Raw genomic sequence first — 12,916 nt, forward strand, 5'->3', positions numbered from 1 at the left:
AGGTTTATAGCCACACCCCCTTCCTGTCCAGTCTCTGTTTCCTGATCCTCTCAGATGTCCCTGCCTTGAGGTGCCTGCTGCCACACAGCAGGACCAGGTAGAAATAAGATGCTTCCTGTCTTTGCACAGGTGCATGCTTGTGTGCATGCGTGGGTGCAAGCGGTGTATGTGTATGGTGCATGCTTATATATACCTGTGTGTGCACTTGTATGTGTATGTATACATACATACAGTGGCCAGAGGAAGACACCGAGAGTCCATCTCTGTCACACTCTGTCTTCTGCTCTTGAGATGGCTCTCTCACTGAAGCTGGAGCTGGCTAGGCTGCCTGGCTGTGGAGCCCCAGTGGTCCTGCTCTCTCCACCCCGGAGCTTTTTATGCGTGTGCTGGGGGTTTGAACTCAGGTCTTCGTGGCAGATACTTTACCCACGCCTCAGTCCATCTCCCCAGTACTTACTATTTAAATGTATTATTGATGTTGTCATCATTGTTACCATTTTAAGACAAGGCCTCATATAGCCCAGGCTAGCCTTGAATTTGAAGTAGTATGTAGCTGAGGATGACCCTGGACCCTCCCACTTTCTCCTCCACTGTGCTAGATTCTGGGCTTCCACCCAGTGGTGGGGTTTTTTGTTTGCTGTTTTTGTTTTTTGATTTTGGAGTTGTTGATCATGCATCCCACCTGGCCTCTGTGGTTTTTGAGCCTCCAGGTCTAGCTGTTCAAAGCAGGCGTGCATCTCTGCAGAGTCCCTTCCCAATCGCCGTCTGCACTTTCCTTGAGCCTGGGGTTACCTGAGAGGCAGAAAACTGCCCTGTACATCAGGCTAGGGCTCCTCTCTTCATGGCATCAGAAAACTAAGACAGCCTGAGTACCGAGCTCAGTCCTGCGGACACACTCAACTCATGTGGCCTGATTCCTGCACAGTCTTGCCGCGTCTACACCACCTGTGTGGCCACTTGGTTCCTCTGGCTTTCTGGATGCTTCCAGCCGCAGAACTCTTCTCCACGGTCTTGACCAGGATCTAGACAGAAGGGAACCCATAGTGGATGCCACTGACGGTGACTGGTGACTCTGGGCTCCTTGGTAACCACTTTACCACCACATCTCCTGCAGTGGCTGGAACCGCCCCAATCATATAGAAATGGGCTACTTGGCTGGCAGCCCTCTGTCTCTTCCTGACAAGATTCCTGCCAGAAACTATGCAGAAGGGAGTTCGGAGTGTGGGTCAGTTGACAGAGTGCGTACATGGCATTCTCGAGACCCGACGTTCTATCCCAGCGCTCCATACACTGGGCATGGTGGTCCGTGCCTGTATCCCAGCACTTAGGAGGCAGGAGATCAGAAGTTCAAGGTCTACATGGTGAGTTCGAGGCCAGCCTGGGATAGAAGGCTGCCTCAACAGGTGGATCTCTGAGTTTGAAGTCGGTCTGGTCTACAGAGCAAGTTTCAGGATGATCAGGGCTACACACAGAAACTCCTGTCTCCAAAAACTGAAAGAAAAAGAATAATTAACAACGCTGCTGGTGGGTCAGCTCAGTGGATCGGGGTGCTTGCCGCCAAGCCTGACAACCTGAGTTTGATTCCTTGGACCCACGAGGGAGAAGGAAGGGACTTATATGCTGTGGTGCATGCCCCCTCCCCCACCCCAGAGAATACATGTGATGCTTTTTTTTTTTTTTTTCTTTTTTTTGGAGCTGGGGACCGAACCCAGGGCCTTGTGCTTGCTAGGCAAGCGCTCTACCACTGAGCTAAATCCCCAACCCCACATGTGGTGCTTTTAAAAAGATTTATTTATCCGAAAAAAAAAAAAAAAAGGGCTGGGGATTTAGCTCAGTGGTAGAGCGCTTGCCTAGGAAGCGCAAGGCCCTGGGTTCGGTCCCCAGCTCCGAAAAAAAAAAAAAAGATTTATTTATTTTATTTATATGAGTACACTTTAGCTGTCCTCAGACACACCAGAAGAGGGCATCGGATCCCATTACAGATGGTTGTGAGCCACCATGTGGTTGCTGAGAACTGAACTCAGGACCTCTGGAAGAGCAGTCAGTACTTTTTTTTTTTTTTTGGTTCTTTTTTTCCTAGGCAAGCGCTCTACCACTGAGCTAAATCCCCAACCCCACAGTCAGTGCTCTTAACCACGGAGCCATCTCTCCAGCCCAAATGCGATTTTAAAACCAAAAAGAAAAACTAGGTTTCTAATCAGTTTGATTGGGTGTAAGGCTGAGAGGAGGGAAAGATGTGAGTAGGGCTACCAAGCGAAATCATGGCTCAATCAATAGAAATAAAAGAAAGCACTGAGTAGGTTAACACCAGAGTGGTTAGAACAGACAGACTCAAGCACGGGAAGATTCCTGGGCTCAGCCCCAAAGACAAGTGTAACCATGGAAACGGTAAACATACATGCATCCAAGGTTGCAAAAAAAACAAAAAACAAAAAAAACCAAAAAACAAAACCCCATAACCACCAGAATGGGTGCAGACTAAACAGGTTAGGGGCACAGTCCTGATGAAACCAGTTCCAGGGTCCCCAGTCTACCCAGGCTCCTGGCCAACTAGTTACAAAGTCAGGATTTCCCATGGCCCACTCAGGTTTGCTGTGCAAACACACAGAATTCAGGAAAGCACTGTTTTGGTCAGTGCCGAGATCACGTCTTGGAACTTTTGGACTGCTTGGCAAGCAGGAACCAACTTAAGCTACATCCCTCTTCCCCTCACTCCTATCGAAGCCGGCAGTGCTGTGGGTCTGTACTCACGTGCTTTGAAGACAGACATGGCTGATCCCTGGAGCTTAGTGACCAGCCAGTTTAGTTAATCAGGGAGAGCTCTAGGTCAAAAAATAAGGTGGAGGCGGGCTGGAGAGGTGGCTTGGTGCTGCCCCCTTGTGGACTCCAAGGCACCTGCACTCAAATGTCCAAATGCTCACACACAGTATTGACATATGGCTTCTACACCTATGGGCGCGGGCGGAAACAATTGCTTCCCAGAGACATCTTGTTTGTGGAAATGATGCAAAAGTCAGCAATGATTTCCAGAAATTCCTCTCCCACACACAAGAAAAGACTATAGAAGGGTCTGGGTGGAGCAGACTAAGGGACACCCAGCAGAAGTGTCTTGTGCTGCCTCCAGGCAGAAGATAAGAGGTTTAGGACAAGGAGGTGGCCCGTGCCATGAGACGGAGGGAGCTGTCTGGGTGAAGTGATGGCACTCAGGCCAGGTGGGAGAAGGGATGGAGGGATAGGCGTGCGGTGGGGAGCAGAAGGGGATGCCTGTTTTGAGGTTGGGAGGGCCCTGTGGATGTGTAAATACTTTTGGAAAGAATCCAGCCATGCAAGGGAGGGAGCAGTGAAGGATCCAGGGAAGGGGACTAGGAGAAGCTTAGTGGGAGAGGAAGTTTGTAGGGCAAGCATAGGACTTGAGTTTGAATCTCCAGCACCCATGTAAAGAGCCTGCATACTGGCTGGCCTATAACCCCAATTGTTGGTGGGGGGCAGGGATAAGAGGGTGGCTGGGGCTTGCTGGCTGCCAGCTCTGCTGCAGGGTTAGCTTCTGTCTCAAGGGAATAAGTTAGGAAATGCTAAGTAGAGGGCACCCAGCATCCTCCTCTGACCTCTTTAAATGTGCATATGGGTGCACGGGCTCAATTGCACGCGCGTGTGAACTCACACATGCACGCACACACACATGCACACACAGGCACACTTGCACGCATGTGCACGTGCACCCCCCCCCCAACACACACTCACTCAGAAGATGGAAACAGTAGGGGCTGGGTTCTCTGGAAGAGGCTCCCATCAAGGACACGCCCACCTGTCTGCTCAGCTGCCCTGACACTGTTGCCTGGCAGCCTGTCTCCACTTTCACAGATGGAAGACTATATGGTGCCTCTGGTTACTTGGTTGCCAGAAGCCCCTGTCACTCCAAAATAGCCCTGCCTCCAAAGCTGGGTCCCTACTGGTGTACAGCTCGGTGCATCATCTCGGCCCTCTGCACCCATTCCCTTGGTAGGCGGGCGCTGGTTTGCAAGGCATCGTCATTCAGGCTTTTCAAGCCAGGCCTGGGGGGGGGGGGCAGGAATCGTGTGAATTGGAGACTTTACTGCAAGCAGGGAGACAGAAAGAATGGGGTTGTGATCCCAGGAAGGGCTCTTGTCCCCCCTTTGAGGACGTCTCCACTCTAGAGGCCGCTCTGTTTTTGGCAGATCTGAGTTTTTCAAGAAAAAAAATTATTTATTTCTGAGACAGTGTCCCATGTAGTCCAGACTAGCTTCAGACTTTATATGTAGCCAAGGATGGCCTTGGACTCCCGATCCTTCTGCTAACTTCTGGAATGACAGGCTCATACCTGTGGGTGTGGGTTTTATGCACTACTGGGGATGGAACCTAGGGCTTTGCGAGTGCCAGGGCACTCACAGGGCTTACAGAGCTTCATTCGCCACCTCTTTCCTACAGAACTGAAGCAGTGCTTCTTCTGTGAATTGTCCAGAAGCCTGTGGTCTGCCAGGAAAGCTGAGTGAGGGAAATGCAAATGGTGAACTCAAACCTCTTGGAAAAGAGACACACCCCAATTCCTATTCTTACTCCTACCCTCAGGCAGGAAACGATTTGTTGTGTCTTCAAACAAACGGGGGGGGGGGGGGGGCGGAGGAGAAGCCACTGGCTCAGAACGCTGGGAGCCGGTCTCTCCTCTCCCCTCCTCCGAAAGGCTGGAGGCTGAATGAGGGAGGGCCTCTGGTTACTGGAGAGAGCAAGAACCCAAAGAGATAACAGCAGTTCCCTCAGTTCCCGAGGGTGGCCCGATGGAGCTGGCACAATCTCTACCTGTCCATCTCTGCCAACTCAAGAGTCTGGGTTGGCTGTTCTGAACCTGCTGGGATCAGGAAAGGGCTCCCCCCCCCCCCCCCCCCGTTAACTGATTAAGAACGTGCTAATTAGCCCCAATTCGTACGCCACAGTCAAGGGAAGAGTGTCCTGAAGCTACACCTATGCTTCAGAGAATAAAGGGGTGTTGGCTGGGAACCCCCTTCCTCTTCCAGCCTTGCAGCCTCAGTGACAATCGCCCACCGTGGCGCACGGACACGCGCACAGCACCAGGCGATGCGTTGCGGCGTGCGCTGCGCCCAGCATCGGCGGACCCTGAGACGCACGCAGGGCCGACCATCCTGTCCCCATCCCCACCCACACCTCCCCGGGGTGGGGGGCCCTGGTGAGTGGCCGGGCCGGGAAGGGTTAACCACACAAAGCTGGCGGCGCGGCCTAGAGAGGCGGCGGCGACCACGGCTAAGGCGAAGGCAGCGGCTATGGTGGTGGCGGCGGGGGCCGGGGCGCGGGGGCGCGGCGGGCGGCAAGGGCGGGGGACAGGATGCGGATGCCGGGGGGACTTCCTGTGCCGGCCCCCCAGCGCCCCCGCCCGGGCCGGGCCGCTTCCCGCTCGGACGCACAGCACGGGAGGGCGGGCGAGCGATCCGGGACCCGGCCCGGCCGCGGCGCCCGCCCCCCCCCCCACGCCCCCCCCCCGCACCCGGGCACCTGTGGCAGGTTATGGTCCAGGACCCTTGTCACCCGGTTCCCACCGAGCCAACCTAGGGCCCTAGTTTGGGCCCTGCTGCGCGCCATGGGCCACCCGGATCAACCCTGATCCCAGTTCTGGATTTGGAACCCTGCCTCCCTTCCCTGTCCCTACGCGAGAGTCTCCACCAAACTTCTGCCTGGGAACTCCACTCTGCACCTTGTCTTGGCCCAGGGCGACCTCGGCAGCTCTGACAGTGAAGACCCTGCAGAGTACCCGTAAAGGGTTCTCCCGGGGGTGGTCAGAGCCTCCATGGCTCATTCTAGATGGAGGTACCTCCGGAAGGAGCTGGTTGAACGGCCGTGGCCTTCACCTTGTAGCCACTGGTGACCACACCTCCCCTAGCGCAGAGGCTGCTGCCAGCAGCGGCGGCGGCGGCGGCGGCGGTGGCCGGCGGCGGGAAATGCTGTTCCAGGTGAGGCCTGGCGGGAGATCCTTGCAGGCGCGCACAGACGCTTCTCTAAGGAGAGCTTCTAAAGCCAGAGGGAGGTGTAGGCAGCTGGCGCGGGGGTGTAGGGACTCCCGAATGTGCAGACCACTTCTTCAGAGAGGACTCCGGACAGGAACGCAGGCCTGCAGAAGGCTCCTGCCGTGAGCTACAGTGATCTGGACACCTACTTCCCAGGGACCTGGGGTGACACACCTGACCCATGTGCCCTTTGAAGCCTGGGGGATGGTCATTCTTTGGAAGGAGACAAGGAGCTGTGCCCATGGGCACAAGCTTCCCAGCCTTGGGATAGGTTAGTTCCCACAGTCTTATGTCAGGGGGCAAGAGGGCCACTGGTCAGCGGAGGTGAATTCCTGTGTACATCCATTAAGTAATAGTTCTGGCTATTCTGTGTAGGAATGGGGTTCAGCCACCACCACCTCCCTTCTGAACAGTTTCCTTTATTCCTCTTAGCACAGCCTGCTCTGGGAGAACCTGGTGTGACGGCCAGGATGGAGCTGGGCCCAGCAACCCAGACTTTTGTGTTGGAGCTTCGATGTCTTGAGGATGGGGGTCCAGGGCCTGACACCCTCTCAGGTGAGGGTTGGGGTGTGGAGACAATGGGTCCCCTCCACAAGGATTCTTTAGTTGAGTTTGCAAGGTGGCACAGTCCAGACCACCACAGAGGAACCCCATGTGTGACCAGCATACTCATGCCCGCTAACCCCAGCTACCTTAAAACTTGTTTTAGGACCTGTTGTGGTGGCTGTCAGGCAAGGTCTTGCTGGAGAGAGATACTTAGAGATTTAGTAGCTTCATCTCTGAGACCCGCATCTGGATTGGCTCTACCCTGCTTTTCCCAGGTGCCCCCCCAAACCCCTACCATCTCCCATCTGGGGCTGGAGAGTTTTTCCTCTGTCTCTAATGCCTCAGACACTGGCTGAATGGCTTCTTTCCTGCCCTTACCTCTCTACCCTGTGCCCATCTCCTTCCCTCCACACACAGGCTCCCAGGATGTGGAATTTCCCAGTCCCCTCCCTGAGACCCGTGCAGGGGCGGGCAGCCTTTAAGGGTGGACAAGAGTCAGCTTTCACATTTTGTGCTTTAAAGGCAGCAAGTGACTGTGTGGGGACAGACTTGAACAGAGTTGAGAGAACCAGGAAGAGCTGGGCCTGGGGACACCTGACTGGAAACCCAGAACTTGGGAGGCTCAGGCAAGAGGGTCACAGTTTGACGGCTTGACCCATATAGTGAGTTCCGAATTAGGACTATATACAATGAGACAGTGTTGCACAGCAAGAGTGAGAGAGAGCGAGAGAGAGCAAGTGAACGAGAGAGAGAGAGAGAGAGAGAGAGAGAGAGAGAAAATGAATATATATCAGGAAAATTAGAGGAATAAAATTAAATGGGGCTCTATGAATTGAACGAAGACTCTTTCCACTTATAAATTTAACTCTAGCAAGCACACACTTCAGGTGACATCTAACTACATGGTCAATAAAATGCTTCTGTGGAAACTGCTGTCCCAGGAAGTCAGAGTGACCACGTGACCAAGCTAGAGATGAGGAGACCTCACACCGAGGTGAGGTCTGTCCCTGCATAAGAGGCACGAGAAAGGAGTGCGTGAGAGGGTGCTGATCTTGTTCTAGGGACACATTCCCATAGCTGTCTTCATCTACGACCCAACACCCAGCTGCCCAGTAGAAGTGTCTCTGGAAAAGAAAAGGTGCTTCAGGTGTCCCAGTGGGGAAAGTGTTGGCCCTCCAAGCTTGAGGACAAAGGTTTGAGTCCCCGGAATTCAAGTGGAGGCATAGTCTGTAATCACAGCGCCTCTATTGTGTGACAGGAGGTAGAGGCAGGAGAATCCTTGGAAAGTCCAGGGCCAGCTGGCCTGCAGTGACAGAGAAGAGACCCTGTCTCAGAGTGGAAGGTCAGGTCCAGCACCCAAGGTTGTCCTCTGACCTCTGTAGGTGTGCTGTGGCACCTGTGTTCCCACGAGCACACGCATGGATGAACATACACATGTACATACACAAGACACACAGATTTTAAAAACACATCCAACAAAGGTGATTAGAAAATTTGTCTTTGTACAGTATAATTATATGCAACTATCTGTGTGTAGTATGTGTGGTGTGCACATGTGCCTTCATGTTTCTTGTCTGCATTCGGGTGCTCATGTGCATGGGTGTGTGTGGACACTCGTGCACATGCGTTTGGAGGCCTCAGTCATACTTGATCATTTTCCACCGTATGCAATGGGACAGGGTCTCTGAGTTAAGCTCAAAGCTTGCCTGCATGGCTAGTCTTCCCAGCCAGCTTTTTCCAGGGACCCCTGGCTCCACCGTTTGAGGCTGGAGTGATAGGCATGCTGCTGTGTGTGCCCGCCTTTCCAGTTAACTTCGGAAATACAGACTCCCTACCCTGGCTTCCTTGCTACTTCAGTGGTTTCTAGAAATGACTTGCCATGTATTTATAGAAATGGCTCGTTATTCACAGACAAGGCAGATTTCACTCGTTTAAAGTGTGACCATTGTCTCTGGTGGTAGTGGTGTGCACCTTTAATCCCAGCACTTGGGAGGCAGAGGCAGGCGGATCTCTGTGAGTTCAAGGCCAGCTTTATCTAAGGAGCTAATTCTAGGATAGTCATGGCTACAAAGAGATCCTGTCTCAAAAAAAAAAAAAAACAGATAGATAGATAGATAGATAGATAGATAGATAGATAGACAGACAGACAGACAGACAGACAGACAGACAGACAGATAGTGTGACCATAAATGGGTTCAGAGCTCAGCCACTGGAATAGCTGGTCTCCCTATATGGGGAGAAAGAGCTAGACACATTTCAGGGAATGGTGTCAGGAGCCCCAAGAGCTTGGGGACGCTGACTTGTTTGAAGGGGGCTCAGTGGGAGTCTGAATGGGGTAATCAGGGGGTCTCTGGGAACGTTTGTCCTGTCATTTGATCTCACATTTTTGGGTCCCTGCTCAGAGCCCCTTAGTGTATCCTGGGTGCATCCTTTTGAGGTCTGGTCGAGATCACCGCCTATGAATCCTTCTCTCCTGGCTTCCTGCCGTTTCCACTACAGGTAGCAGTGGTGGGAATGAGAGGCAGGAGGAAGAGGAGGTTCAGGAGGGGCGCAGCCATCCACAGCAGCCAGCGCTGGCAGCCTCAGTCGGGGTCAGTAACTATGTCTACTATATCGAGGCAGAGCAGCAGGAACCACAGGACTTGCGAGTGCACCGATTAAAGCGTCGGTCAGAGCCGGAACAACAGCTGGGGCACAAGCAGTTGCAAGAGCAGCAATCTCAGCCTCAACTGTTAGGATCCCAGCCAGAATTGCAGCAGCAGCAGCAGCATGAGCAGCAGCAGCAGCAGCAGCAGCAGCAAGATGGGCAACAGCAGCTGTCTCCACCACAGCAAGAACGACAGGAAGACCGGTCCATGCGGCATCATCAACCACAACCACAGCTGCAGGCGGTGCAGCTGCCGAGACTTGGACAAGAGCAGCATCTGTTGCTGCAGCAGCACCAGACGAGGCAGCCTCCAAACCAAGCACAACAGCCGTTTCCACAGCAGCAGGAACAGCAGCAAATCCAACAGCAGCATCTTGTGCAGCAGCAAATGCATGAGCCTGCGCCACAGCAGCAAGTGCAGGAACAACACCAGTCACAGCAGCAGCAGCTTCTCCAACAAGAGCAGCTGTTGCAAGAGCAGAGGCAATTGCTGCTGCAGCATGTGCAAGATCAAGCATTGCAGTTACAGCAAGTGCAAGAGCAACAGCTGTTGCAACAGGAGCAGTTGCAGCAGCTGCTGTTCCAACAGGAGCAACTGTTGCAGCAACAGGCACACTTGCAACAGCAACACTTGCAGCAACAGGTATTGGTGCTACAGCCACAGGGACAGCTACAGCAGCAGCTGTTGCTACAGCAGCAACAGGCACACTTGCAGCAGCAGCTGTTGCAGCAGCAGGAACAGCTGCAGCAGCAACAGCGGCACCAGCAGCTGCAGCCTCCTCCACTGGAGCCAGAGGAAGAAGAGGAGAAAGAGGAGGAGGGAGTGGAACTGGAACTCATGCCTGTGGACATCAGATCTGAGCAGGAGCTGGAGAGGCTGCAGGAACAGCGGCAGCTGCAGCTAAAATTGCAGGAGCAGCTGCGTCAGCTGGAGGAGCACCTGGAGCAGCAGCAGCAGATGGAGCAGCTGCAGCTGCAGCAGATGGAGCAGCTGGAGCAGCTGCAGCAGCAGCAGCAGCAGATGGAGCAGCTGCAGCTGGAGCAACAGGAGGTGCACCTGGAGCTGACCCCGGTGGAACTAGACGCCCAGCAGGAGGAGCTGCAGCTGGAGCTGACTTCTGTGCAGCCGGAGCTGCAGCTGGAGCTGGTGCCCACTCCGGGGATTGCAGCACCGGCTTCAGCCACCGTCGTGGTGGCCCCTCCAGGTTATGTGGTGCTGCAGGAGGTCATGGTGCTGCCCTCTGTGGCCACACCCACTGTGGTGGCCATTCCGGGGCCCGCGGGGAGTGCGGCTCTAACTCCCGCCAGACAGCGGAGGAAGCGGCGAGTCCGGAACAGGCCGACCGTCTGTGGGGAATGTGGCAAGGGTTTCAGCCGCAGCACGGACCTGGTGCGACACCAGGCCACGCACACTGGGGAGAGGCCGTATCTCTGCAGCGAGTGCGGAAAGAGCTTCTCGCAGCATTCCAACCTAGTGACCCACCAGCGTATCCACACGGGCGAGAAACCCTACGCCTGCACCTACTGCTCCAAGCGCTTCAGCGAGAGCTCGGCGCTCGTGCAGCATCAGCGCACCCACACCGGAGAACGGCCCTACGCCTGTGGCGACTGCGGCAAGCGCTTCAGCGTCTCCTCCAACCTGCTGCGCCACCGCCGCACCCACTCGGGTGAGCGGCCCTACGTGTGCGAGGACTGTGGCGAGCGCTTCCGGCAGAAGGTGCAGATCCGCAGGCACGAGCGCCAGCTGCATGGGGCAGGGCGCTCCCGAGGCCTGGGCCTCCTGCGGTCCTCCAGGCCTGTGCCCTCTACAAGGGCCCAGCAGACCTCTGCCTCCGGAAAGCACTGAGAGGCGTTAGAGCCATTCACACACACCTCGACCCTAGTTCCTGGTTTTAACTCCAATTTGAGGACATTCTGGGCATCTTGAATTATTCTTAGGAAAGGAAGACTTCCAGCTTTTTCCAGACCCCTCCCTCCCAAACACCAAGTTCACAGATTCACCCTCCCCCCCGAAAACCATCTCCAGGCGGGTGAGAGAGACTGTCCAACTTTGTCCTTTCTTGGGAAAATAGGACTGAGAACTGAACTGGCTTTGTGGCAAACAACAAACGTGAGGTTTGATTTAACCGAACACCAACCAGCAAATGAGATGGGCAAAGTCTGTAAGAGCTTGGAGAATGGATTGCTCTGATACTTAAGGAGAAACTGGAAGGGGGGAGCTGAGGGAGGAAGCTCAGCCTGGGGTAAATTGCTTGCCTAGCAGAAAGCCCTGGGTTTCATCTCCAGCACCAATACAAACCTGGTGTGTGGACATATGCAATCCCAGCACTTGGGAGGTGGTGGCAGGAGGCTAAGGTCATTGTCCGCCACATAGTGAGTTGGAGGATAGCCTGGGTTACATGAGACCCTGCCTCAAAAACAAAAACAAATAAAAACCGGTGGTCTTCAGGTTGTCACAGTGCAGTGAACTTGGTCAAGGCAGTGAATTTTCATGACATAAATCTTGAAAATATTTGTCAAGATGAAACGTGGAAGGGTGGTGCAGATGCCTGGTCTTTGCTCGTAGACAAGGTCACGGTGGCAGTCCAGTCAGTGTGCAAATAAAAGCCAGAAGTCCTGCTCTGGGTGGAAGGTCAAACCTTCCTTCCCATGGAGTCCAGACTACAGGTGTTAGAAGCAGATTCGGGGACTCTGTTGGAATGTCCCCTAGCCATTTGTATGTCCTTACTGTCCCCTGATGTAAGAATACAGGTGAAGAAGAGATTTCCAAGAAGAGCTTGTAGCCCCGGCCTAGCCTAAGCCATCTAGATGCTGTCCAAGTGGTCAGCACCATATGACCCAGGGACCACAATCTCCAGGGCTAAGCTACGGGGAGGGGTGGCCAGAGGAGTCCCTGCCTCCTGCTTGGGGGTGTGGGGGAAATGTTGGGGACAAGGACTGGGGGTATCAGAAAGGCTGTAAGCCATGCTTACCAAATCACGTAGGCCAGGGACTGTCTGAGCAGCGCACAGTGCTGGAAGGTGTGTGCGTGGAGGAGGTCTTCCATGGTCCCCAGCCAATTCCTGCCCCACCTAACCTCACTTGCCCACTGTGGCTGCTTGATTCCTGCCCTTTCTCTGCCCTCCCTGCAACTCCTTCAGTAACACAGCCTGCCAAATTTTATACATGTGTTGGCAAGTGAAAAACAAAACTTGGGAAATAAAGTGGATAATGCCAATAGTTTGTCCCGTCTGTGATGCAAACTTCACATTTCACACCTTGCCTGGGACCTCTAATCTTGTTGGTTTCTTTGAAACAGAGTCTCACAGATCCAGGGCAACTTCTCTTGTTTGTTTAAAACAGTCTCGTGCAGCCCTAGGCTGGCCTCAAATTCGATATATAGCAGAGGATGGCCTAAGGCTGACTTCAGATTCTCCTGCCTCGGCCTCCCGAGAGCTGGCACACAGGTGTTGGGGATCGAACCGAGGGCGTTGTGCGTTTGAGGCAAGCACTGTGCCAGCTGAGCCCCATGCACAGTCACAAGCTATAGATTCTCTTTTAATGAGAGTCTCAAAGAAATGTGGCCCAAGTCATCCTTGACCTTGCAATAATTCTGCCTCAGCCAGCCTCTTGGGTACTAAGATTATAAGCACGTGCCACCTTATACTGTGTTTATAACAAACCTGTGTGAATGTGCACATGTTTGTGGGGG

At 53.9% G+C, this 12,916-nt stretch overlaps 1 protein-coding gene across 2 annotated transcripts; it reads left to right on the forward strand.

Moving 5' to 3' along the window:
• The first annotated feature begins 1,911 nt into the window (after nucleotides 1–1,911).
• Nucleotides 1,912–12,442, forward strand: Zfp853 (zinc finger protein 853). 2 transcript variants are annotated; one of them, XM_039089853.2, is made up of 4 exons: nucleotides 1,912–5,200; nucleotides 5,738–5,978; nucleotides 6,470–6,587; nucleotides 9,078–12,442. In XM_039089853.2, exons 1-4 carry the CDS (start codon nucleotides 4,980–4,982, stop codon nucleotides 11,069–11,071), a joined length of 2,574 nt encoding a protein of 857 aa, XP_038945781.1. In that variant the 5' UTR covers nucleotides 1,912–4,979; the 3' UTR covers nucleotides 11,072–12,442. The 2 variants fall into 2 exon arrangements, with proteins under 2 accessions (XP_038945781.1, XP_038945782.1); XM_039089854.2 differs by lacking the exon at nucleotides 1,912–5,200 and having other exon boundaries at nucleotides 5,245–5,978; nucleotides 6,465–6,587.
• The last annotated feature ends 474 nt before the right edge of the window (nucleotides 12,443–12,916 follow it).

The sequence above is a fragment of the Rattus norvegicus genome, chromosome 12 (assembly GCF_036323735.1).
Source record: "Rattus norvegicus strain BN/NHsdMcwi chromosome 12, GRCr8, whole genome shotgun sequence".
Taxonomy (NCBI): Eukaryota; Metazoa; Chordata; class Mammalia; order Rodentia; family Muridae; genus Rattus; species Rattus norvegicus.

What these genes read in the sequence shown, in the direction of transcription:
- Zfp853 (XM_039089853.2), top strand. Translation starts at nt 4,980, where the DNA reads ATGCTTCAGAGAATAAAGGGGTGTTGGCTGGGAACCCCCTTCCTCTTC. An exon ending in CCCCGGGGTGGGGGGCCCTG is followed by an intron (nt 5,201 to 5,737) that starts GTGAGTGGCCGG and finishes GTCTTGGCCCAG; the next exon opens with GGCGACCTCGGCAGCTCTGA. An exon ending in AGGGCCTGACACCCTCTCAG is followed by an intron (nt 6,588 to 9,077) that starts GTGAGGGTTGGG and finishes TTTCCACTACAG; the next exon opens with GTAGCAGTGGTGGGAATGAG.